This window comes from Chelmon rostratus, chromosome 20 (genome assembly GCF_017976325.1).
Source record: "Chelmon rostratus isolate fCheRos1 chromosome 20, fCheRos1.pri, whole genome shotgun sequence".
Lineage (NCBI taxonomy): Eukaryota > Metazoa > Chordata > Actinopteri > Chaetodontiformes > Chaetodontidae > Chelmon > Chelmon rostratus.
In genome coordinates, this window is record NC_055677.1 from 9,117,590 (window position 1) to 9,143,436 (window position 25,847).

Consider the following 25,847-nt stretch of genomic DNA (forward strand, 5'->3'; position numbering starts at 1 on the left):
GAAGACTTTCATTGCTTTATTTTCACTGAAGATGTGCACAGTATGCAGCGACTGAAGATGAGGCTCACCTCCTGGACATGGCGGCTGCAGAAGAGACGGGCAAATACCCCACACCACTGTGGCAGTGAGTCGGTCAGTGGAGGGCCATGATGTGTCAGCAGCGGCTTTAGATATCTGTGACCTTGTTAAGGCGTGATGGCAAAGGTGTGTAAGTGTCAATGACAGCGAGCAGGAGAGAGGAAAGTGGTTTGTTTTCAGCCTTTTCCAAATCTGGCCTCAGGCCACCAAGTTATCACTGTAATAACTTCAGCAGAACCAAAGCACATTTCACTAGGGGCACATTTTGCAATTATGTGTGAAAATAAGTAATTACAGAGCTGTACTGCTATATTTTAGAGAGTTCATAAAGGTTTAGAAGATCAAGGTGCAACATCTTAGTTGTATTACCATAGCTAAGTATGTTAATTATGGGTGGGACTGAAGGGTTTTGGGAGAATGTTTATTGTTTTAGTCATAGATGTGTTGGGTAAATCAGAGGCCAGTGAGTATGATAGAAAGAATTTGTTCTATTCTGAAGAAAGCATGTCATACACACATCTATAAATGCACAATATTTATACAGAGGTGATATACTGGAAATGGGAACTATAACCATGGGCATTTGCTTTTTTCTTTTTCTTGAACACACTGTACACATGTCAGAACTAGTTCTCTGTGGAAAAATCCTGGTCATTGTCACACTGCATAAAACACAGTCAGCATGTCACTCAAGTACGCTGTTTTCAACCAGACAGTTCAGTTCTTTTCGTTTCTTTTCCATTTCATGCAAAAAATAAAAATGTATAATACAACAAAGATTGCCTCACTTCCATCAGGCGCAGCATGGTGAGCCCTTGAACCATGACAGCCATTTTCACTGATATCACTGCAATAAATCCACATAATGTAACGTTAAACTGCTAAATATCTATGCAGTTATTAAGCATACATAAGTATTCCTCTCATAAGTCCATTGTCAGCTTACCATCATTTAGTGCCAGTGGCTTTTTCAACATAATATACTGCAGAGAGCTCAATATTAGTCATTCAAGCTTTAGGTGCTTGTGCTATTTTTGTTCCAGTCTGCTAAGTTGTTAGCATATTTAATATACATGTACCAGCCCTTGTCTGCTGCTGTCTTAAGTAATAAAAGCCTGCAACAAAGAAAGACGTTCAAGGAGGGAGCTGCCTACAAGAGCATAACTGCAGAGGGCTTGACAGAGATAAAAAATAATTTACCACCAGAAAATGGGATGTTGTCTTATAGCAGGCAAGACAGGCCAGTCTTGCACTTGATTGAAGCCAGAGCCAAGGTCAGAACTGGTTTATAAATGTGTTTACGTGTTGTTAATAGGCAGTGTATTTCTAATTAGTGTTGGGAGCAGGACTAGATAGGGCTGTTTTCAGATGCCAGATGTTACGGTAAAATTCCTGTGGAGGTGAGGTGGACTCAAACACCTGTGATTAGAAGTAGTCACTTGATTTTAACAATATACTCCCTCCAGCATCTCTTTCAGGTCAGATATCTGCACACAGTAGCTTGGCGACAGCCGATCTTGTAAAACACTCGATTCTGTATCGTCTCTGTTACAGACTATGATAAATGACAGCGCACTTAGTGGCTTTTAGCTGTAAACAATAGTTCTGATTAATAATTGCCCTTCTGCAGGTGTTCATACTTTGCTCTCCTTGTGCCTTGGAAAGAGACAAAACAATACTTCAACAATCCTGTAATTTCTGGACGAATGCAACCTTTGTACCTCAGAGCTTATAATGAATAATGTGGGACTTAGAGGTGGCACACAAGTACACAATCCCCTGGCATGAGCACGAGAAAACAAAGAGAAGAGGAAACCGATCTGTTATTTGGTGCCAATTCTTACATTCTGGTGCCGTTATCAGCAATATGCAAGAGGTGGGAATTACGGGCACTATTCTGCCAGTTAACAGGATTTATTTATAAATGTCTCAAATGAGGGAGAGAAGGGGAGAAACGGGGCGGGGGATGAAGAGGTAGAAAAGGGGGGGGTAATGACTTCCTTGGGACCAGCAGGAGTGAGTTGTCTTCATGTCGGCACGGTGTCCTCCTGTTCCACGCTGGCATATTACTAGACAGCGACGGTAATTATAACTGCTGGAGCTGCTTTCTGCTCCACAATGGTGTCAGGTTGTTCGTGTGTGTGTGTGGGAAAAGGTGCTGAGTATTTGTGTGTGTGTGTGGGGGGGGGAGGCCGACTGCTGCTTCAGCCCTCATCACGGCAAGCTCATTCCCTCCCAACATGGCCCACACGTCATCTTTTCCCGACCTCTAATCAGCAGAGAAAAGGCTAAGAACTACTGTACTTCAGTACAGCTTTGAGGTATTTCTACTTGAGTACTTCTCTTTCGTGCTCTAAAAAAATAATTCAAATAAAAGGATTTAAATATATGTGAATATTTCAAAATGTGTTCAGGTTTTTATCAGATAGTCGAGGAAATGTGCATAGATCTGAAATGGCTTTGAGTGCTTCGGAGTGAAATGAGCGTAGGTGTTTGATTTGAATGATAAAAAGCATCCTGTTAAACTGTTTTTAACACATGGAGAATTTGATGATTTCTAATCTAAGAATCTAATCTTTTGCCTGTGACCATATCGCCAAATTAGACAAACAGTTTGACATTTTAGGAGGCATGTTTAATCCCTCTCTTGCAGAGAATTAGATGGGTTGTACTCTCCTACTTGTTTATGAAATATGAAGCTACAGCTTGCAGCCAGTTACACTAGCTTTGAAAACAGCGAGCCTGGCCAAGAAATATCCCGGCACCGAACCCCCTGTAAAAACCACAACATGGCCTTTTTACAATTTTTCTGAAGAGACTACCAAGATATAACATGCATAAACACTGCATTCACAAGCTAGTTTGCAGAATTTGATTTTACATTCGACTCATATCATCATCTTACTGACATAATGCATTGTCATAGGTTAAACTCCTCAACAGTCAATGCAACAATGCATATACAGCACTCTGAAAGAGGCTATACTGCATAATGAATACTTCTACATGTTTCTCAGACACAAGAGAAAATGCCAGTGCCACATATTTACGATTGGCGCCACCTCATTCTGTTACTTTTTTGAACGGTATTGTTTATACCTCGCTACGGTGGTATATTATACACTACCATAAATATAGCTATAGAGAGATTTAACTCCCAAGTCACGCCACAGACTCATCCAAAGACCAAGCCGACCATATAATGCAACCACCTCGGGCCTGTTAAACACGGGTGGCCTCTGGGATGCCAGAGTCCAGCCCTAAAACCACAGTCTGCAAACCACTTCAGCGGGGAAGATCAAACAGGCTTTGATGGTCAAAATCAGTGCTCAGGAGTAAAACGTTCATCCTAATGAGCCTTAAAAACAGGCTGACGGGGAAACAGCTAGGGAAGCAGTAGTATGTTATTCCTTCAGGATGAGACACCAGCAAGCCAGGTTGAAGCTCAATTAGCTGGCAGCAGGATCCAGGCTGAGGCTCCTTTCACCTGGTCCACATCAAAGCATCTCCATAATAGGTTTTCTTTTCCATCAACGGGAAACATTGGCTGGGACTGTGCCTTTCATCCTGCCCACGGCTTCTCTCATCCCTCCTGTCTCTCTCTTTCTCACACTTACATACATGCGCACACATTCTCTCAAATGTGCAAATTAAACCACTATGTAGACTTTTAGCTGTAGCTAGTGGTTATGGTTGCACTGTAACTGCAATTGCAATGTTGTGTTGCAAGCAATGAAATAAAGTGCCACACATCCTATGTTTGCTGTGTGTCATATTGTGTGTGTGCTAGCACATGTATCAACTATTTGGCTGTCTTGGGACACACAAGAGAGTTAGCCTGGCTCTGTCCAAAGGTTAAAACTCAGGCTTGGGGTTGGGGGCAATATAGGCGCACAGTCCACAGTCTGAACTGGTCAGTTTTGCACCTTGGTGATATGATGCAGTAATGCATCATAGTGCACGATAATGAGCTGCCCATCTACCACAGCTCATTATGGAGAGTGTGAGACTGGGTTCTCCAAGATGGTTTTGGTTTCTTGTCCAGTTCTAGGCCGACCACAGAGCCGGCCTTCCTTACCAGCTTGTTAAGTCTGCTGTCCCCCCCTCTCCTGTTCCTCTGGTAGTCCACCACCATGCTGATTTGGAGTTTCAGGTGATTCTTATTGCACAATGTGACAAAGCTCTCAATCAGTTAAGGTTCGAGGTGTAATTATTGATCATTCTACAACCCACACTATACAACATACTGTTGTGCACAATCAGAACAACCTGAACCTGTAATCACTGCCAACAGACCGGCTGACTGATGACTGTCTTGTTTCTCATAAGCAGAGTTCTTTTTTTCTAATCTACAATGCTAAACCTGTTGTTAAAGAGCTTTTCTAATCAACAGTGAGTGCCTAATGGCTTACCAACAACGTCCACTCAAATATTTTTCCTGTTATTCACTTTTAATACACATCTCTAAAAAAAAAAAAATCTAATATTAACATTAACACACTCATGCATTAAATGAATGCTCTAATTGAATGCACTAGCAACCTTCATCTCATTGTTTTGCAGCAGAGATAGACTCCATAAAGTAAAATGATGTGCTCCTTACTGAGCAGAGCAGCCGGGTCATAGGACCACTAAGTTGTAAAAGTAAAGTAGCTTAAAGTTAATGCAGTCCTCATAAAAATTCCACTGCAGAGGACAGGACTGTTTTCTGACTGCAACATGATTTAATTCTCTGCTTACAGTAATCCAATTCACCCTGCAGTCAACAGCAAATACATTGAAGCAATAGTTTGACATTTTGTGAAAGAAGAATTATTCACATTCTTGTGGCGCGTTACACGAAACGATAGATACAACTTTCATGTTCGTACAATAAAGATAAAGGCTACAGCTAGCAGTTTGTTAGCTTAGCTTAGCATAGAGACTGGTAATAGGGGAAACAGGCATCAGGGTTTTACTAAAGCTAGCAAAATAAAAGTTATGGTTTAACCACCTCTGAAACCACAACTTCTTGTCAATGCACTTTGATTCGGTTTCGATTAAACAAAACTGAGGAGTCTCACAGCTTGAGGAAATGAGCTGCTCTGTAGTCCGGCAGCAGATACTTCTTTTTCGCTTGTCAGACGGCAGCAGGGTGAACAGGCTGTGGCTGGGTGGGGATTGTTTTTGAGTATCCTTTGGGCTCCGCACAGATACCTCAACTCACTGATATCACTGGTGTTCGGTAAATTGGTACCAATGATGTCTTATGTAGTTTTAATCACCCACTGCACAGCCCTCCTGTCCCGGGCTGTGCGATTCCCATGCCAATTCCTAATGTTTGCAGTCAAGCTTATTTGAGTCTCTGAAGCTGTTTCCCAGGAACATAAAATGGTTGACCTGCACCACCTCAGCTCCACTGACATACACAGGGGTGTATCGTTACAACGTTTGGTGGAAACTTGGCAGACTTTTTCACTCAACATCATCCTGTGAAAAATGGTGGTGGCAGCAGTATCATGTTGTGAGGATGCTTTTCAGCAGCAGGGACATGGAAACTTGTGAGGACACAAGGGAACAATGAAGAGGCACTTCTCAAGGAATGTTTCAGAATGTTAGACACTTGAGCAAAGCAACGATATATGAAAATATCCTACTGACTATGTAAGAATGACTTGACACTAGTCATTCACAGACGCTCCCCATTCAGTTGATTAAGTTCGCGATGACGAGGAACAGTATGTGAAAAATGTCCAAGTGCAGCAGAGCCGCACAAACCCGACCAGAAAGACCTGAGCCTGTAATTACTGCCAACATTGTCTCGAAACTAATTACGTTGGTTCAAAACTGAGACTCCTACTTTCCCATTCTTAATACATTCATGAAAGGTTTTGACAGTCTTTTTATTGTATTTTGTGTATGTTACATCCATCTTGCAACGCAACAAAATGCAAAAACACAAAAGGGAGTTCAGTAAAGCTTATTTGTATTTCTCCTCTGTAATAGTTAACAGGCTGCTCTCACTGCACCACTCAGCAGGATTGCTGATTTCCTCCAGATATGGATTCTCGTCGTTGCTTGAAATCCGACCAATACAAATACCAATACCAATGTACTCCTCCTCGTTGTTCTGGTGGACACATCCAATAATGGTAGAGTCATCTGAAAACTTTGCAGGAACCTGAGCTAAAAGGGAAGTCTGAGGTGTAAATAGTGAAGAGTAATGGCACTAGTCCAGTTCCTTGAGGTACACTGATGTTGCTTATCACAAACTAAGAGGTCCTGAAATTCACTTTGACTTTGTGTTCGCCTAGTGAGGTAGGCCATGATCCAGGATACGGTGTCAGGGTGGACTTGCATCGAGCAGCCAGCAGATTTTCTCCTAGGAGGCAGGGCTTGATGGTGTTGAAAGAGGTGGAAAAATTGAAGAATGTGACTCTCACAGTCTCCCCTGCTTCTCCGGGTGCAGGAGGGCTTTGTGTGACAGGAAGATGCTCCTCTACTCTGATGTGTGATGGCAATAATGTGTTTGTTAGTTAATTTTATAAGTGCTGGTTGGTGGATTTTGTTACCTTGTTGCAGATAAAGGCTAGCTGTTGTCCCCATTTCTATTATTTATGCTAAGATAAGGTAACTGCTAAGGCTGCTGGCTGGAGCCTCATATTTATCATACAGATGTAATTTTAGGTATCAATGTTCTTCTTTGACTCTTACCAAATGCATAACCTTGTTTTCCAAATGTCAAGAAGAATCTGCTTCTCACATGACTAAGTACACTGAATTTATCTCACAAAGTATGCTTACTTGACCGTCTCCATTGCTGGTCATTGTATATTTTCAGAGAGTGTCACATCGCCTTCTGCTGCTCAGTGGATGCCAATCTTTTTGAAATTCCATCAAACATTGACTGGAAAACACTTTTACCTGTTCAAAACTGTATGGAACATTTAATTAAGAGTATATTTCTGCAAAGAGTAAGAGTTTCTTTATTTCTTTTGGACAGTAACTGTAACAACCAGCAGTCTGCTCTGAGAAAAGCAGTGTTTGAATTAATCTTCTCAGAAGCTGCAAGCCTGACAACAAACCATGTAATGTAAAACAAAAGTCACCAGGAAGGACATTAAGACACATCCCGTTCTTTACTTTAGAAAGATTTCGTAAGGTATTTGACCACTTTCACCTTTTCTGCATTTTGTGGTTAAACAGCCTGAAGCTAAAATGGGCTTGATTAGAAACTTTGTCATTTATCCATACACAAAAATCCAATCCAAACAATGTACAGCAAAAAGTATTAACCCCTTTGCAATGTTTTCTAAGGCAATGTATTTAGTTGTTATGTGAAGCGCAATGTTTGGTGGAAACTTGGCAGACTTTTTGTGAGGTATCATGTTGTGACGAGGCTTTTCAGCAGCGGGGACGTGGAGACTTGTGAGGACACAATGGAACAATGAAGAGGCACTTCTCAAGGAATCTTCATCTAAGAATGACTTGACGGCAGTTGTTCGCAGATGCTCCCTGTTCAGTTTAAGTTTGAGATGATGAGGAACAGTATGTGAAAAATGTCCAAGTGTAGTCGGCCCATACAGACGCAACCAGAAAAACCTGAGCCTGTAACAGCTGCCAGTTGTTTACCTCATAAACTCTGTTCTAGCTAATTAAAGTGTCATACTGTTGTCAGAGAAAAATGACTGCCTTGACATGATTCATCAACACAACTCAAGTATGATGCATGTTTCACATACTGCAGAATTTGACAGGTCAACAAACCGGTTGACTGAAGACTGTCTTGTTTCCCATAAGCAGAGATGTTTTATTTTATTTTTATTTTTTATTTTTGCTAAACCTGTTCTTTTGGTTTGTATGATAAAGATAAAGGCCATAGCTAGCAGCTTGTTCTCTTAACTTAGCATAAAGACTGGTAATAGGGGAAACAGACATCCACCATTTTGATTTGGTATTGGTAAAACAAAGAAATTACAACGTTTTAATTGATGAACTTTGGTTGTGGCATTAGGCAGGTTTTACCTGACATAGTCAGGCTTGCTGTTATATTTGAAACAGATGTTGAACTATGTGAAAAGGCTGTCTACGAGTGAAGATTCAAGATTCAAAGTTCAATTATTTAGCATTCTACAACACAGGCTTGTACAATGATGTGCAAGCTGTTGTCTCTTTATGCTACACACAAAACAATAAACCATTATTTATGGTGGAGCGCTGAGGATGAATTGAGGAGTCTCACAACTTGAGGAAAGAAGCTGCTCTGTAGTCTGGTAGTACGGCAGCAGATACTTCCAGGGTGGAGATGTGATGTGATGCATAATGTTCTTGACAGGTTCTCACTGATGCTGTTTCCCAGGAACCTAAAATGGTGGACCTGCTGCACCTCAGCTCCACTGACGTACACAGGGGTGTGGTCTTTACAATATTTGGTGGAAACTTGGCAGACTTTATTACTCGTCAGCATCATCATGTGAATAATGGTGGTGGGGCCAAACAGACACAACCAGAAAAACCTGAGCCTGTAATTGCTGCCAGTTGTCTCATGAAACTAATTACTTTAATTGGAAACTAAAAAAAATAAAAGGTTTTGACAGTCTTTCTATTGTATATTGTGTAGGCTATATTCATCTTGCAACACTACAAAATGCAAAAACATCGAGGGAGTTCAACAGTTTCTAAAGACATTGTAAACACAAATGCCATCGCCTCACAAACTCTGCTCTAACCAATTAAAGTGTCATACTGTTGTCAGAGAAAAATGACTGCCTTGACGTGACATGATGACACTAAAGTATGATGCATGTTTCACATACTGTGGTATTGGCCAACAGCCCGGCTGAATGAGGACTGTCTTGTTTTCCATGAGCACAGATTTTGTTTTTGCTAAACCTGCTTTTCTAATCAACAGTGAGTGCTTAATGGCTTACCTACAATGTCCAATCATATATTTATCCTAACTGTTTTTCAATTTAAAAGTACATCTCTAAAAATATCTAATTAGGGACACGGGGCAACGTCCCGAGTCACTGGCTCCTACAGCTATTTCATAGCTGCAGGAGCCAGTGACTCGGGGCGTAGCCCCGAGTCACTTATTACTATCCCGCGCGTTTCTTCTTCTTCTTCTTATTAGGGACACGGGGCAACGTCCCGAGTCACTGGCTCCTACAGCTATTTCATAGCTGCAGGAGCCAGTGACTCGGGGCGTAGCCCCGAGTCACTTATTACTATCCCGCGCGTTTCTTCTTCTTCTTCTTATTATTATTTTTCATCTTCCTCCAAGTTTTCGTCCTCAAACTCGCCCCGCAGCTTTGAGAAAACCCTCGCAAATTATATATCAAAACGTGCGTATTGTTCGGGATCGGTGTGCTATTACTTTTCTCGAATTTATCGCAGTTTTTCGCGTCGTAAGACGCGAAAAACTGCGATAAATTTCCCATAAGAAATGAATGGGACCGGTGAAAAAAACAAGATTGAAATTGGAGTTTTTCAAACATCTGTAGCTCAGGCATACATTCACCGAGAGACTTCATTTCAACTTTAAAATGTAGACCCAAGTCTGGTCTATTGGTGTGTTCATCCACATTTTGATTGGTCCTATAGTTTTTGATCAGTCACTGTTCAATGACAGTGATCGTTTGGCGGGAAATTTTGAGATTATAATGGGTGTGTATTGCGCGGAATGTTCGTGCTAGAGTGCGTGCTAGAGTGGCACAGAGTCTAAAAACGATCTGAAAATCTTCTCTTTTTCTCGTCGCTACGGCCACAAATTACACTCTACACGCATAATTTTGGGCTCATTTTGTAGACAAACTTGTCCTCTTTCGTGTGATGTCCTCGAAAAAGCCGAGAGACTTACTGAATTTAAATAGTGAGACGTTTTGTGCAGCCAGCGCCCTCCTGTTCTCCCATTAAGTCCCATGTTAAAATTCAGAGCTGTTTTGTGAGCAAAGCAGAAATGCCTCCTGTCTTTAGATCGCCATAAAACGAAAAGTTGTTGTGTCAGGAATAAAACGAGATGATGGTCGGACTCAGGAAGTTCTCGGGAGTCCGATGATCTATAGTACACTCTGATACGAGGTACGGTTCTCTCACCAGAGGATTTAGTTCAGGAGGTTCGCCGAACCCAAATCTCACTGCATACAATACAAACTCCTGTTCTCTGAGTCGCAGAGTCTTTTTAAGTCGACCATTTTGTCATTTTTCTAAAGAATATCTGGACATAAAACACACGTACATCTGGCCCAGACTTGTCCGCATCTCACAGTGTAATCGGTTTTTTGATAGCAGCTACGGTTTTGACACAATCGCAAGTTGTTCGGAAGAAACCGACAGCGAAAAAGCCGCTTTTCAAGGGAAGAGTTTAACAGTTGCAACTGTCATTTACACACACACCGGTCAATAACCCACGCACACACATCTGCAGGACAACAAGCCTGAGAATGATTATCTTAACGAGCTCAGTCAAAACAAGGGCATTGTTTGAAAACAATCTCCGTCCAACAAGCAGTTAAACTCAGCTTCACAAAGCTCTTTGCCAAAGAGGTTGAGACAGTAGTCACACAAATGCACACACAAAAAGGGCTAACCAACAGCTAAAAAGTGATTAAAAACAGCACGTCAAAACTGAACAGGAACAGGTAAAAAGTGGGAGAGGTAGAGAGGTAATTATCAGCAGGTGGGGCAGAAGTTACACAGGCACACACGCACACACGCTCACACACACACACATTCAGACACATATATACTATACACATCTCCATGTAGGAGCTGGTTGGGCTGCTTGTGTAGTTCAAGCAGACACACACACACAAACAGACGAAGACACACACATACGCAGTCACACACAATGACAGATACATAAACACACATACACAGACAAATGCATAATGAAAACCCCATCCCCCCGCCCCCTTGTTAACACCGTTAGCTCTATTAGCTCTGTTAGCACAGTTAGCTCTGTTAGCGTTAGCGCCGTTAGCTCTATTCGCGTCGTTAGCTGTTAGCTCCGTTAGTGTTAGCTCCGTTAGTGTTAGCTCTGTTAGCTCTGTTAGCATTAACTCCATTCATGCTTATTGATTCAGTTCATTAATTCATGTTAACAGAGACATGAAGCAGAGGAGAGAAGCAGACACAGACAGCTGAGGTGATCAACAGAGACAGACAAGGAGAAAGCCACAGAAACAGACGAAGACACACACATACGCAGTCACACACAACGACAGATACATAAACACACACACACAGACAAATGCATAATGAAAACCCCATCCCCCCGCCCCCTTGTTAACGCCGTTATTAGCTCTGTTAGCACAGTTAGCTCTGTTAGCATTAGCGCCGTTAGCTCTATTCGCACCGCTAGCTGTTAGCTCCGTTAGTGTTAGCTCTGTTAGCTCCGTCAGCATTAGCTCCATTCATGTTTATTGATTCAGTTCATTAATTCATGTTAACAGAGACATGAAGCAGAGGAGAGAAGCAGACACAGACAGCTGAGGTGATCAACAGAGACAGACAAGGAGAAAGCCACAGAAACACAGCTGAGAGCAATTCATTAATCAGGGACTGACTACCTCTGATATCTGCAGTTTTCTCACATTGCAGCCTTTTTCAATTGTCCGCTGCTTCGCCATAGTTTCTCCTAGAGACTTCATTCAAACTTTAAAACGTAGATAATTTTGTCGGCTCCAAATGACCCTCGGCACATTTTGATATCTCTTACGGTTTTCGAGCTATGACCATCGAAGGCCGACGTAAGACGCGAACAACTGCGATAAATTTCCCATAAGAAATGAATGGGGAAATTTCCTCAAATTTCAGCCTTTTTCAATTGTCCGCTGCTCGGCCATACTTTGTCCTAGAGACTTCATTCAAACTTTAAAACGTAGATAATTTTGTCGGCTCGAACACACCCCGTGTCCCTTTCAAAATTTCCCAGGGGGAATTTTCTAGTATTAACATTAACATACTTATTAAATGAGTTCTCTAATTTAATGCACTAGCACACCTGCATCTCATTGTTTTGCAGTGGAAACAGAGTCAAAAGTAAAATGATGTGCTCCTTATCGCTCACTGCGGCCAGGTCATAGGGCCATTAAGTGGTAAAATAGATCAACATAAACTTAATGCAGTCCTCATGAAATTCCACTCCAGACGACAAGACCGCTTTCTTGCTGCTAAATGGTTTAACTCTCTGTTTACAGGAATCCAGTTCGCCCTGCACCCTGGCTTTGTCTAAGGCTAAACAAAAATGGGGGGGGGGTGGGTTTCACAGTAGGCTAACCCGCTGTAAGTCTGCAATGTCTTGTTCGTGCACTTTGATTTGGTATTGATTGAACAAACAAAATAAAATGTGTTAACTGATGAACTACAATGGTTCTGGTAGGCACCCTGGGACACAGCCAGGCTAGCTGTTGTTTTGGAAACAGTCGTCTGTTTTTAAAATGTCCAAAATATTTCTTGAACGTGCATGCATGGATTAACTCGAATGCACATTTCATATTAGGATAAACTACCATATGTATACATGTTATGATACCACTGCACACATGCAGCCATACACAGACACTGTTTGTACATCTGACGTAGTTCATAAACTTCCTGTTTGTTCTGCCATCACATGTGGGTACAAATGGGTTTTTCTCCACATTCCCTGAAATGCACTCTGCTATTTTTTCTTGTACTCGTTGTATAATGCTACTCTACACACCAGTGCCTTAACCATTTGAGAGCGAGCAGATGTGACAGTGCTTCGGAGAAGAAAGCAGTGAAAGGATACTTGTAGTCCAGATGGTGCCATAGGCCCCGTGTTGTGTCTGGCCTCGCTGTGGCAACCTGTAGGCCATGAGAGAACCACTCTTACTTATCAACACACAAAGACCCTCTGGGGTGGCTATATACGCTGCCTGATGGAAATGCTGGAAACCTGCACCCCTGGATGGTCAGCAGGGCCGTATCCAATGACCTCCGCTTTTACAAGTGGGACCCCAGGCCCTGTGCTTATGTAGGAAAATCCTGTTCTCAAAAACGGCAAAGTCCCTAGAGATCCCTTAAGAACACGCCCCCAGCGTGTGTTCCTGTGCAGACTCTCACTGTGGGCAAGGTTACATTTATCCATTTCCATGAGAAAGAGCCCCGGAGCTCGGCCTCACCTCTCCACTGGGATCCTCATCCAGCCTCACCTGCCACGCTGCCTATTCTGTCTGCTCCTCTGGCCTCATAATGCCAGGGAGCAGTCCAGACCATGTCCCGTTCACAGCATGCACATAAGAGTCAGGTCAAATAAAAAGATAAAAAAAGCAGGGGATGGAGTGCTGCTGGGAAGCAGTGATGGTAGGGTGGAAGGGGGGGGGTGTGGGTGGATGTGCCTGCACAACAAAAAAAAAGGCACATTCGGAAGGCCTGTGTGTCAGCAAGGATGTGCTACAGTCTGTCATTTAGCAGGAAGCAAAAGTGCATTTCCTCCTCTTGAACCTCCTCTTCCCTTTGATGCCATGCAGTGTAATAAAATAAACAACAGAGCCAAGATTAAAGGGCAGAGGCATATTATGTGGGAAAGGATGACAGGATACAATGTTAATCCTTGCTATTCACATCATGTGTAAATATACTACATATTGTTAAATCCCTGTAATGTATGGTATGCGCAAAAACTCTTCCAATAGCTTACACCAGGAGTCAAACATGTGAATGTGACGAGGTATAGCCCCGCAGCACTTTCGTGGTGATTAAAAATAGCTCTTACGCAAATGAAGTTTCTTTGTCTTTGAATGTGATTGCTGATCTCCCACTTTGTTCAGTTCCCACTACTGCAGAGAGCTGCAACTAAGCAGAAAACCTGGCTCACAGCTCAGTCTACTCTACACCTATGTAGAATCACGCTGTATACAACACTGCAACCTTTTTCAAGTTTTGCCAGTGAGGGAATAATAGAAGCTGTTACGTTTCCACCTGTTAATGTCATCTGGAAAGCAAATGAAGCTGCAGAGATTCTTTGTAATTGCAAATTATAATTTTTTGGCCATCTATAAAGCTGTTACTATAAAGATCATTTTATCAGTAACTATGGCACCAGTTTTAGCCTCGTGAGCTGTTTCCTGCCGGCTTCTGACATTTTTCTCTCCATATTTTTGAAATTAGCTTCTCATTTTAAAATTTTTATGTGTACTGGCAGGGACTTTTCATGAAAAATTAATCCCCTGAATACCTATAAATCATATACAACTCTAGGCAGATCATTAGGACCACTGTTTGCAATGATGTTAAAAGTTTAAGCATTTTATAGGAGACAAAAACAACTATTGACTGTCTATAATACATCAATATAGAGTGGCAAGACTGCTCCTGATTCCAAATGAGATTGATGGGAAATAACTGTAAAAAACGCTATGAAATGCAGCTAAGTAGAGGCAGCAAAGCACAATGATAGTAAACAAAGCCCTCTTGGATATTACAGATAGACAGATTGATACTTTGCTGCCTGAATGCACAACAATAATGCTTTATAACCTACTTTTTAAAACATAATTTTAATTTTATGCTGACAGTGTGCAATATGTGAGGTTATTCCACTATTTCACTTTCAACAGGTGGTTCTATGAGTATTTTTACATTGTTGAACAGAGATTTACCTGATATCATATTTCGTATGCATTCCTGTAGATGGAAGCTGGTGAAGCATGACCACTGGGCCACTTGCAGCAAAACTGCACAAAGTTGTGGCAATGCAGCTCAGATTATAATGCCAGTTAAGGACAAAGAGTGCAGCAATAAACAGAGCGGATAAAATATGGATAATTGAATAATGACAAAAAGGTGTTTTTACCTCAAAAGAAAGCTCCTCTGAATTTTTATGTGTATCCACCCCCGCTCTGTACAGAAAGACAAAAAGTACAGTCAAACCCTCACTCAATACAAAAAGAGACAGAGACAAATCCCAAAGGTTTTATTCTCCAGCACATGTGAAGCTATATGTGCTATTGTGTATGCAATGGAAGTGAAAGTCAGCGTGGAACTCGGCTCGGCTTTAACATGACCTTTCAAACAGTTTCATCAAAATCAGCCTCGTCTTCCACATCACACCAAGAAAATGTCACCTGGGTAGACCTTGGGTGAATGACAAAACATCATCACAATTATCCTCGCTGTTGCACCAGGCTGCGATTACTACCCTGTCGAAGGTGTGGACCCCACTTTGCTGCGGGCGTGCTCGAGCAGCACAGTCGAGAGGAGAGGCCGACTGGCTGCTTGCTCACTCTGAATTGAAATAAAGTGACTCAGCACTGGCCAACGACGGCCTAGTGAGCTGCCTCATCGCAGAAACGAGGGCGTTATCTCAGGGTGTGCGTGCATTCCCATAAAAGACATTCTGAGCCCACACACCTTAGCACCGTCGCACAAATTTTAACCCCGAATCTGAAATCAAAATGTGACGATAACTTTGTGCCATTTTTTGAAATCATTCACTGTTATACAGTAGCCAAAAAAACCCCCTTCCATTCAGTGCACTGTGGGTGTAAAATAGCTCACAGAGCACAGAGGGACGCTGAGCGTGAGATGGCTGTCATTGCTGGTTCCTACAGGTCAGCAGTTAACTCTAATAGCCTGGCATTACTGCTGCAAGGCTCAGGACATTTGGAGATACTGCACTGTGCACTGTGTGTGTGGCGATGTGTGAAGCCTGAATGTGCTGAAGCTGAAGCCTCTCTCTGAGAGGCAGAGAGGCGATTCTCATCGGTGCATTAGAGCACTGCAACTACTTAAGGTTGTGCAGATTTTTTGCCATGGCCGCCGCCCCCCTACGATCCATCTTCCAACCTTTCTGCCTCTCTGATCATCGCTTCTTTTGTTAACTGCTCTCACGTGCAGCGAGTTCAATGGCGGCTATTTTGCTTCTCACAGGTCCTGTGCTGTGAATTACCAAGATAAACATCCTGGACGTTATTGAGCTTAGTAATTAATTTGATTTTGATCCTGGCTGTGGCCAAACGCAACAAGGCATCCATCATTGAGTCATTTCTCTTTATTTATCACTATCATCCCTGCCTCTTCCTCTGTTTTATAAACTTTTTTCCCTTTAAGTTCTTCTCTACACCCTTTATCTTTATCCTAACCTCATCCATCTTTGTCTCTTCTGTCTCTTCTCTTTGTTACCTAATATTTTTTGTTACTATTCTTCAAAATCATTTCTGTCCTCTCTCCTATTCCCATCCAGCTATCTCTCTCTTCATTTCTCTCCCTTTTCTTCATCTCAACATCCATTTTTCTCTCTCAGATTACTCTTCATCACCACCTCCTACCTCCTCTTAATTCTGTTTCTTTGTCTCCTCCTACCACATTCTGCCTGCTTCTGTCTTCATATTTCTGCCCACCACATGTTCTTCGCATCAGAACAGGAGAAAAAAAACGAAATTGTGCTGAAACTGCAGATAAGTGTACAGGAAGGTGCTTGAGATCTGTCTTGACCATGCAAGGTGTTTCTGGGTCTTTTGGAGCGGTGCAAAGTGTTGTGGCTGTGATGCATCGCCTTCAGCTGGCGTGATGCACGTCATGGCAACGGGCTCTGTGACTGAGCCAAGCTGATAGAAAGAGGAAATGGCAGATAAGGTGTGAAATGAAGGAGCAAGGAAAGGAACGCAAGCTGAGGACAAGGCAGGAGGAATAGGGGGGAGCAGAGCAAGAAGAAGAGAGTGAGTTCCAGTTCCTTGAGCGTGATGGTGAGTGAGATAGTTTGCAGTGACATGAGAGTGGCAGAATGAATTGGAGCTGCTGGTGAATGTGAGAGGGAGAGAGTTTGGTGAGTGAAAGATTGACCACAATACAGGACAGGACACCAGAGAAAGACATAAAAGAGAATAGAAAAGAGTTGCTTTCTCTCTGAATAGCGATGCGAGACAGGAACAAAAAGATAACGAGGCGGGGTTTGTGAGTACAGCACGACGGTCTGTTTTGTGTCCCAGGGAAAATATTGTGCTGTCGGCCTGCCTGCTCTCACAGTATTGTGTTTTCTAAATTGATGTGACCCCTGTGCCCTGCTGCCCTTATCTTCAACATGCTGAAATTCAGTACAGACAAGTCCAGTCCAAGACTCTGTGACTGTTAGTTCACAGAAACAAATCGGAAAATGAGTGTAAGTGGACAGGCAGAGGCACACACTGGGATAGGAAGGAAAGAGGAGGAAAGTTTGTAAACATTGCATAAATTCATGCTGTTTGTAATGCAGGAAATAAGGTTCTTGACAACAGCTGTGTCACAGACACTTCTGTAATGAGCCTCCACGTGAGTATGTGATCCTCCCATGGCCCGGTTACTCCCCATAATCAGACAGAGCTCCCTCTTTCTGAAATCACACCCCTGATAAAAAAAAAAAAAAAAAGGTCGAAAAAGAAATACACAATGGAGGAACTCAATCTCCCGCAATCTGGCAAGATTATAAAATGAGCTGTGGCTGTTATCCTAGCAGTCATCTGCAGCCTCCAAAACCAAAGTCTATGCTTCATTCTCTGTTAGTGGGCTCTTAATGTGCTGATATGATCTCAACTGTCTTGTGCTGAGCTCCACTGTGACTAAAATATCTCTGGACACATTCCAGGGTGACATAGCGCTCTGAACAGGGCCTTCACTGACGACTCATCCAAGCTTTTGGGGAATGTTGCTATTAATATGAACACATGAGGCTTTTGTGTCGCTGCTTTTGTAAAACAGTAAGAGACAGTAGCTGATTTTTTTACTATAGCTTGCCCAGCACACATTTAAGTACAAAAAAGGCGGAAATTACACAGCAAGATGGGTGCAGAAGGCACCCACGCACACCCATTAACACCTCCTTACAGGCTTACAATTCCACCAAGGAAAAGCAAAATAACTCAGCCTTGAGCAGTGATGCAGTATGTGTGTGTGCACGTGCATGTGTGTCTGTTTCTCTGTACTGTTGTTATCAGGCTGGATGACAGTGGTGTGCTGATAAAGCTGTGCTTGCTGTGCTGCAGGCATGCTGTACACGAGGCCTCAAGAGGAGACATTGCAATATCACAGAAATGTCAACTACTTCGCACATACGGCTCATTTATAATATATCTTCTTATCTGGGAGGCAGTCTACAGGTAGAAGTTAACCGTGTTTACATGCATGCAAAACATGTTCCCCGCCATCGTTTTCTCGGGAGGAGAAAATTTCCACTGGATGTGATTAGCAGTGCTAGTTAATAAACATTCGGATGAACTTCTTCTTGAGTTCAAGTACTCAAGTAGCATATAGCTCAACAGGCAGGGCAAATTAAGCTCCAACAATCCCCGCCTTCTGCTGTGCTCAAACTGTGCTATTTCCTCTACTTGCTGCTCTGACAGGGAGAGAGGGAGGATGAGAGTGAAACAGATGCGGGCGCACAGAGAGACAGAGGCGGGACACAAAGGGAGTCAGAGTCTCATAGGGACTGTGTTTGCTCTACACTGTGAGTTTGGACAAGAGGAAAGCTGTAAGTCATCCTTCCAGTTTCCTGTCTGCAAATCCCATTCGGTTGTTCTTCTCACCGGGGATTCACGCGGATCCCATATTCGACAGCGCGCACTCCCCCCAACACAGATCTGAATTTGGAATCAGCATCCATATGAACACGATGCACAATATACACAGTGGTGGAAAAAAACTAGGTACATTTACTCATGTAACTAATTACAGTTTTGAGGTACTACTACCATATAGAGGGAAATATTGCATTGATTTGATACCTTTAATTACTTTGCATTATTAAGATGAAAATGAAAAAAATAAAAGACACATAAATTATGGTGTATTATAATATATACTTTATATATATAAAAAATAAGCCCCATCTTTACCAGCTGCAACATTATTGCAATGTGCAAATTAACACATCTATACACAATATACATTACTCTGAAATGGGCCATTGTGCAGAAAGAGTATTTTTTACCTTGTTTACTTTAAGTATATTTTGATGGTAATTGTTGTATAAGTTAACATTTTGTATGTAGGACTTTTACTAGTAACAGACTATTTCTACTCTGTGGCATTACATACTGTACATATCTATCTATCTATCTATCTATCTATCTATCTATCTATCTATCTATATCTATAACGGACATAATAAGGCATTGATCCCCACTAGTGGGCCGTGGGTCATTTGGTACTGGGCCACACAGAAAGAAAAAATAATTTCCATTATTTTGTTTTTTCACATAATTTGAAAAACAGGTGGTGCCTGACAGTGCCAGTCTGCAGCCAGGTCCTCTTGACATGATTAAAAAGTGGATTTACGTTCATTATTATTGTTATTCTTATTATTATTAAAGAGAAAATACCACAGTTTTTAATGCCAATCTTATCATTTTATTTTGTTTTTATCTGCTACACCTTTAGACTGGGCCCTGAAAATATTGTCAGACATTAAACTGGGCCATGGTACAGAAAAGGTTGGGGACCACTGTAATAAGGGACAGTGCATGAGTGGGATAACTGGTATGTCTGGAACAGACATATAGCTCTGAGCTATGATATGAATTTCGTTATACCACTCAACTGTCACATCATAAAAAGTGCAGTGCAAGTTCCGGCTAATCACATGTCGAAAGATGCGTGTACAGCACACTAAAAACAAGTCTACATTTGCATAACAAAGACGCTCAAGCGCTACAGAGGCAGGACCAAATGATTAAAAAAAATGTTGAAACAAAGGGTGCTTCATTAATGCTTTGGTTTGCAAAAAAAAAAAACAAAAAAAAACAAAACATCAATAACAATACATGTATCTGCAGACTGTGTCATTGCAGACTAGTTGTTGCCATAAGCAGCAATACAAGCAACATCTTCAATCAACCAAAAAAGAAAACATGTAGAGGAGTATATACAGTCGAATGTGCTCTAGCACAAGCAGGTCTAGCAGTAGTGTAAAAAAAAAAAAAAAAACACATATAAAAAGACACAAACAGACATCAATGCCTGCAGTGACTCAGACAGACTGTAAGATCTCAGTGTATTGACGGAGAGATTGCAGTGATAAGAAATCCAGCAGTGGAAGGAGCTAATAAAAGCAAGACCTCTGCATTAAGGTTAAGATATGGCCCTCATCCAAACTGTTGAGAAAGGTGACTCTAAAGGAACATTCTGTAGTTTTTTGTGATCATATAAATTACAAGCGTATTTGAATACATATTTGAACAGTTTGTCTAAATGATGAGATGTATTAAAAGAGCTATCAATTAACTGCCGTTCCCAATCCTAAAACAACACTGAAATTGTGATATGTAGCGACAAACATTTCATGCAAAGCAAAACCTGAAGTTGCGCTGCAGATGGCATGAGAAAGTGGAACAAACATAGACATTAATTTCGCCATAGCCACTATGTGCCTAACCCGGACCCTAACCTAAACCTAAGTCTTCACCCTGGCATGTAGTGACTTGCATTATGGGGACTTGCATTTTGCCCCCATACGGAAGGTGAGCCCCCACAATATGACTGTGTAAACATAGTTATCTCCTGACATGGTATGCAATACATACTCCACACACGTCACTTTTGACGAAATTACATGGACTTACAATCATTTCCTGGAGACTTACCCTGAGCACCACTTGCCTAACCTTAACCGCTGACACAAAAATCAGCCGTTTTCTAACAGGGGACACGGCTTTTGTCCACTGTTGCACCAGCCCTCCCAGATAAACTTTGTCTCCACACACACACACACACACGCAATGTCAGCTGTGCAGTGTGATAGCTGAACTTAACTTCCACCATGTATGAAACTGCCCCTGTCAAGTATGTAATAGTGAATTGATAATCACAGACATTTACTGCATTTAAATCTCATTCTCTCCGGATTTTATGAAGTGAAAAGTACATATTGTGTTACTGTGTGTGTTGCAACCATCCTGTATTTCTACTGGATACAAAGTTTCGGTCACAATGTCAACCTTTATGAGAGACTTAACTGCATATGAGTTGTCATGCATGAGGTGTGCTGAGCCCTGCATCTTTCAGTGTTACGACTCAGCAGTGAATGAGGAGATAAAGCAAAGAACAACACAAAATAAGCTTTTACTCCTATTACTGCAGTGTTACAAAAGAACAATCCATATATGGCAAAGTCTCTAACTGCAGTATTTAGGTCAATCTACTGAAACCTAGAGTGAGAATACCACTCACTCTGCAGCTTTAACCTAAATTTCACATCACTTGAGCTGGTGCAAAAATAAAGTTGGCAGAGTAGTGTGCGTGTGTTTGTACACAGTGTGATATCACATGCATGTGTAGCAGTGATAATAGTCAAGCATTCCTCTGTGCATGTTGCAGTGGGCTATGCAAAGCATTTACATAAGAAGATGGTTAATTGTCTAAGAGATCATATCCTTCGGTGGATATCTCATCTAACCAGGCAAAACTTGAAAATGTTCTGCCATATTGCACAATGATGAATGATCACCCACTCAACAGATGCCAAAGTATCATGTTATCATTTCTGTTGTTTAATCCAAGCCCCAGGATAATAATGGCCAGAAATAATTCTGCATACTATGTAATGCCAACTTGGAAATTGCTGCTAGTCATGACTTGAGGCCAACTACTTGCACTTGCATGATTATAACACTTGTAATTGTAATGTATTCAATTGCTTGAGTCAGGTAAATGTGACAATACAGCGGTATAAAAGCTCTTGGTTAAAAATGTGAAAGGCTCTAAATTCCAGACTTAACCTGAAAAGATAAGTAAATGTTTAGTTTGGTAATTTAGGATACTTGTCACAACCAATGCTACAGAAATTCTATAAATTAACCAGACCGAGTCTATGAGGATATATTTTTCCTTTTCAGTCAACATGTGATAAATCATTTATGTAGTAATGTGTGCACAGCTGAAGATTCTCAGTCATCCAGGTCATGGTTATCCAAGGAATCTAGAGCAACTGGACTTACTTGTAGACTTGAAAACATTTCACCTCCCATTTAAGAGCCATCTTCAGCTCCAACTGACTGGTGGGCAGTTCCAAATATTTAACCTCTGTGGGGGCAATATCAAGGTCACTGATACCATTTGGGTTATGTGTGCTCCTGGCTGTGTTTGAGTTCTTGGACTCACCTGGGGCAAGGTACAAATTACACTCGCTGGAATTGTCACACAAGGTCAACTGTGAGAAATTGCTAGATCTCCTCAGAAGGCACTAAAGGACATTTTTGTATGTGGAGGGACAAGTGGTGTCGTAAACCTCCTCTTCTGTTGAAAGATGGGTTCCTCCCTGTCCAAAATATGTACACTGTTGTCCTTGAATGAGTGTGCCTTAGCGTTTAGGTGTTGGTAAACTGCTGCTGAGTCTTGACCTGATGAGTTGCCCCTCTTGTGTTGAGCCATGGGCTTGTTCAATGGATGTTTAGTTTCCCTGATATACAGGTCAGTGCATTCCTGACTGCATTGGACTTAATACACTAGATTGCTTTTCTTGTGTTTGGGTGTGAGGTTATAGGGTTTCCACTGCTTCCATAGTTGCAATTCATGCAAAGAATGACGTCACATCACAGGACATATACATCTGGGTCCATTTCAATCCTCCAACCTTGTTCACAAAGTCCATGGAGTTCTGAATATGGTGAGGCATGTTGGAGACCACTGGGCTAAGATGGTGGACATATGTTTGGCTGTGTTGCCAGAGGAGGGTTCCCTCTTTGTGGATGATGGGGACTCCATACTTGCATGGGATGGACTCTCTTGGATACAGGTGATAGTATTGTTCATGATTGGTTTTCTCATCTAACGAGGCAGAACTTTAAAAATGTTCTGCCATATGGCACAATGATGAATGATCACCCACTCAACAGATGCCCAAGTATCATGTTATCATTTCTGTTGTTTAATCCAAGCCCCAGGATAATAATGGCCAGAAATGATTCTGCATACTATGTGATGCCAACTTGGAAATTGCTGCTAGTCATGACTTGAGGCCAACTACTTGCACTTGCATGATTATAACACTTGTAATTGTAATGTATTCAATTGCTTGAGTCAGGTAAATGTGACAATACAGCGGTATAAAAGCTCTTGGTTAAAAATGTGAAAGGCTCTAAATTCCAGACTTAACCTGAAAAGATAAGTAAATATTTAGTTTGGTAATTTAGGCTATCTGTCACGACTAATGCTACAGAAATTCTATAAATAAACCAGAGTGAGTCTATGAAGATACATTTTTCCTTTTCAGTGAACATGTGATAAATCATTTACGTAGTAATGTGTGCACAGTTGAAGATTCTCAGTCATCCAGGTCATGATTATCCAAGGAATCTAGAGCAACTGGACTTACTTGTAGACTTGAAAACGTTTCACCTCCCATCTAAGAGGCCTCTTCAGCTCCGACTGAGTGTTGGGCAGTTCCAAATATTTAACCTCTGTGGGGCCAGTATCAAGGTCACTGATACCATTTGGGTTATTTGTGCTCCTGGCTGTGTTTGAGTTCTTGGACTCACCTGGGGCCAGGTGCGAATGACACTCGTTAGAGTTGTCACACAAGGTCAACTGTGAGAAGTTGCTAGATCTCCTCGGAAGGCACTAAAGGACATTTTTGAAGGTGGAGGGACAAGTGGTGTCGTAAACCTCCTCTTCTGTTGAAAGATGGGTTCCTCCCTGTCCAAAATATGTACATTGTTGTCCTCGAATGAGTGTGCCTTAGCGTTTAGGTGTTGGTAAACTGCTGCTGAGTCTTGACCTGATGAGTTGCCCCTCTTGTGTTGAGCCATGGGCTTGTTCAATGGTTTTTTAGTTTTCCTGATATACAAGTCAGTGCATTCCTGACTGCATTGGACTTAATACCTTGATTGCTTTTCTTGTGTTTGGGTGTGAGGTTATATGGTTTCCACTGCTTCCATAGTTGCAATTCATGCAAAGAATGACGTCACATCACAGGACATATAGCTACATCTGGGTCCATTTCAATCCTCCAACCTTGTTCACAAAGTCCATGGAGTTCTGAATATGGTGAGGCATGTTGAAGACCACTGGGCTAAGATGGTAGACATATGTTTGGCTGTGTTGCCAGAGGAGGGTTCCCTCTTTGTGGATGATGGGGACTCCATACTTGCATGGGATGGACTCTCTTGGATACAGGTGATGGTATTGTTCATGATTGGTTTTCTCATCTAACCAGGCAAAACTTTAAAAATGTTCTGCCATATGGCACAACGATGAATGATCACCCACTCAACAGATGCCCAAGTATCATGTTATCATTTCTGTTGTTTAATCCAAGCCCCAGGATAATAATGGCCAGAAAAAAATCTGCATACTATGTAATGCCAACTTGGAAATTGCTGCTAGTCATGACTTGAGGCCAACTACTTGCACTTGCATGATAATAACACTTGTAATTGTAATGTATTCAATTGCTTGAGTCAGGTAAATGTGACAATACTGCAGTGTATAAGCACTTGGTTAAAAATGTGAAAGGCTCTAAATTCCAGACTTAACCTGAAAAGATAAGTAAATGTTTAGTTTGGTAATTTAGGCTATCTGTCACGACTAATGCTACAGAAATTCTATAAATAAACCAGAGTGAGTGTATAAAGATACATTTTTCCTTTTCAGTGAACATGTGATAAATCATTTCCGTAGTAATGTGTGCACAGTTGAAGATTCTCAGTCATCCAGGTCATGGTTATCCAAGGAATCTAGAGCAACTGGACTTACTTGTAGACTTGAAAACATTTCACCTCCCATCTAAGAAGCATCTTCATCTCAAACTGACTGGTGGGCAGTTCCAAATATTTAACCTCTGTGGGGGCAGTATCAAGGTCACTGATACCATTTGGGTTATGTGTGCTCCTGGCTGTGTTTGAGTTCTTGGACTCACCTGGGGCCAGGTGCGAATGACACTCGCTGGAATTGTCACACAAGGTCAACTGTGAGAAGTTGCTAGATCTCCTTGGAAGGCACTAAAGGACATTTTTGAAGGTGGAGGGACAAGTGGTGTTGTAAACCTCCTCTTCTGTTGAAAGATGGGTTCCTCCCTGTCCAAAATATGTACATTGTTGTCCTTGAATGAGTGTGCCTTAGCGTTTAGGTGTTGGTAAACTGCTGCTGAGTCTTGACCTGATGAGTTGCCCCTCTTGTGTTGAGCCATGGGCTTGTTCAATGGTTTTTTAGTTTCCCTGATATACAAGTCAGTGCATTCCTGACTGCATTGGACTTAATACCTTGATTGCTTTTCTTGTGTTTGGGTGTGAGGTTATATGGTTTCCACTGCTTCCATAGTTGCAATTCATGCAAAGAATGACGTCACATCACAGGACATATAGCTTCATCTGGGTCCATTTCAATCCTCCAACCTTGTTCACAAAGTCCATGGAGTTCTGAATATGGTGAGGCATGTTGAAGACCACTGGGCTAAGATGGTGGACATATGTTTGGCTGTATTTCCAGAGGAGGGTTCCTTCTTTGAATGGGATGGACTCTCTTGGATACAGACGATGATATTGTTCATGACTGGTTTTCTTATTCTGTAGGTGTAGTCAACATTCTATGGTCTTTTTCTTCTTATCTGCTGGTGGGGTCTTGTCTCAGTGTTTCAAATATATTAGCATCGTTGAGCAGTGTGGTGATCCTGGCATGAGCAGTCGACTGTGGTCCGTGTCGTTACAGACGAGGAAATTCCAAAACCTACAGTCATGAACCCACAACGCTAGAAGGCAGAAGAACGTTGTTAGAGGCAACGATAATAACACATTGGATTACTCTTTCGCCAGGCATCTTGTTCTGGTTGGGTGGGTTCCCTGTCTGACAGGTTCTTCATC

At 41.8% G+C, this 25,847-nt stretch overlaps 1 protein-coding gene across 2 annotated transcripts in view; it reads right to left on the reverse strand.

The window, feature by feature from the left end:
- The window catches only part of LOC121623677 (sodium/hydrogen exchanger 9-like), a 74,672-nt gene that overhangs the window by 2,701 nt on the left and 46,124 nt on the right, over positions 1–25,847 (reverse strand). Inside the window, exons 13-15 of one of the 2 annotated variants that reach the window (XM_041961039.1) lie at positions 14,879–14,924; positions 12,833–12,888; positions 69–174 (exon numbers count right to left, since the gene is read on the reverse strand). In XM_041961039.1, the coding sequence (XP_041816973.1) occupies positions 69–174; positions 12,833–12,888; positions 14,879–14,924 (208 nt within the window). The remainder of the gene's footprint in view (positions 1–68; positions 175–12,832; positions 12,889–14,878; positions 14,925–25,847) is intronic. The other variant, XR_006007846.1, reaches the window with a different exon arrangement.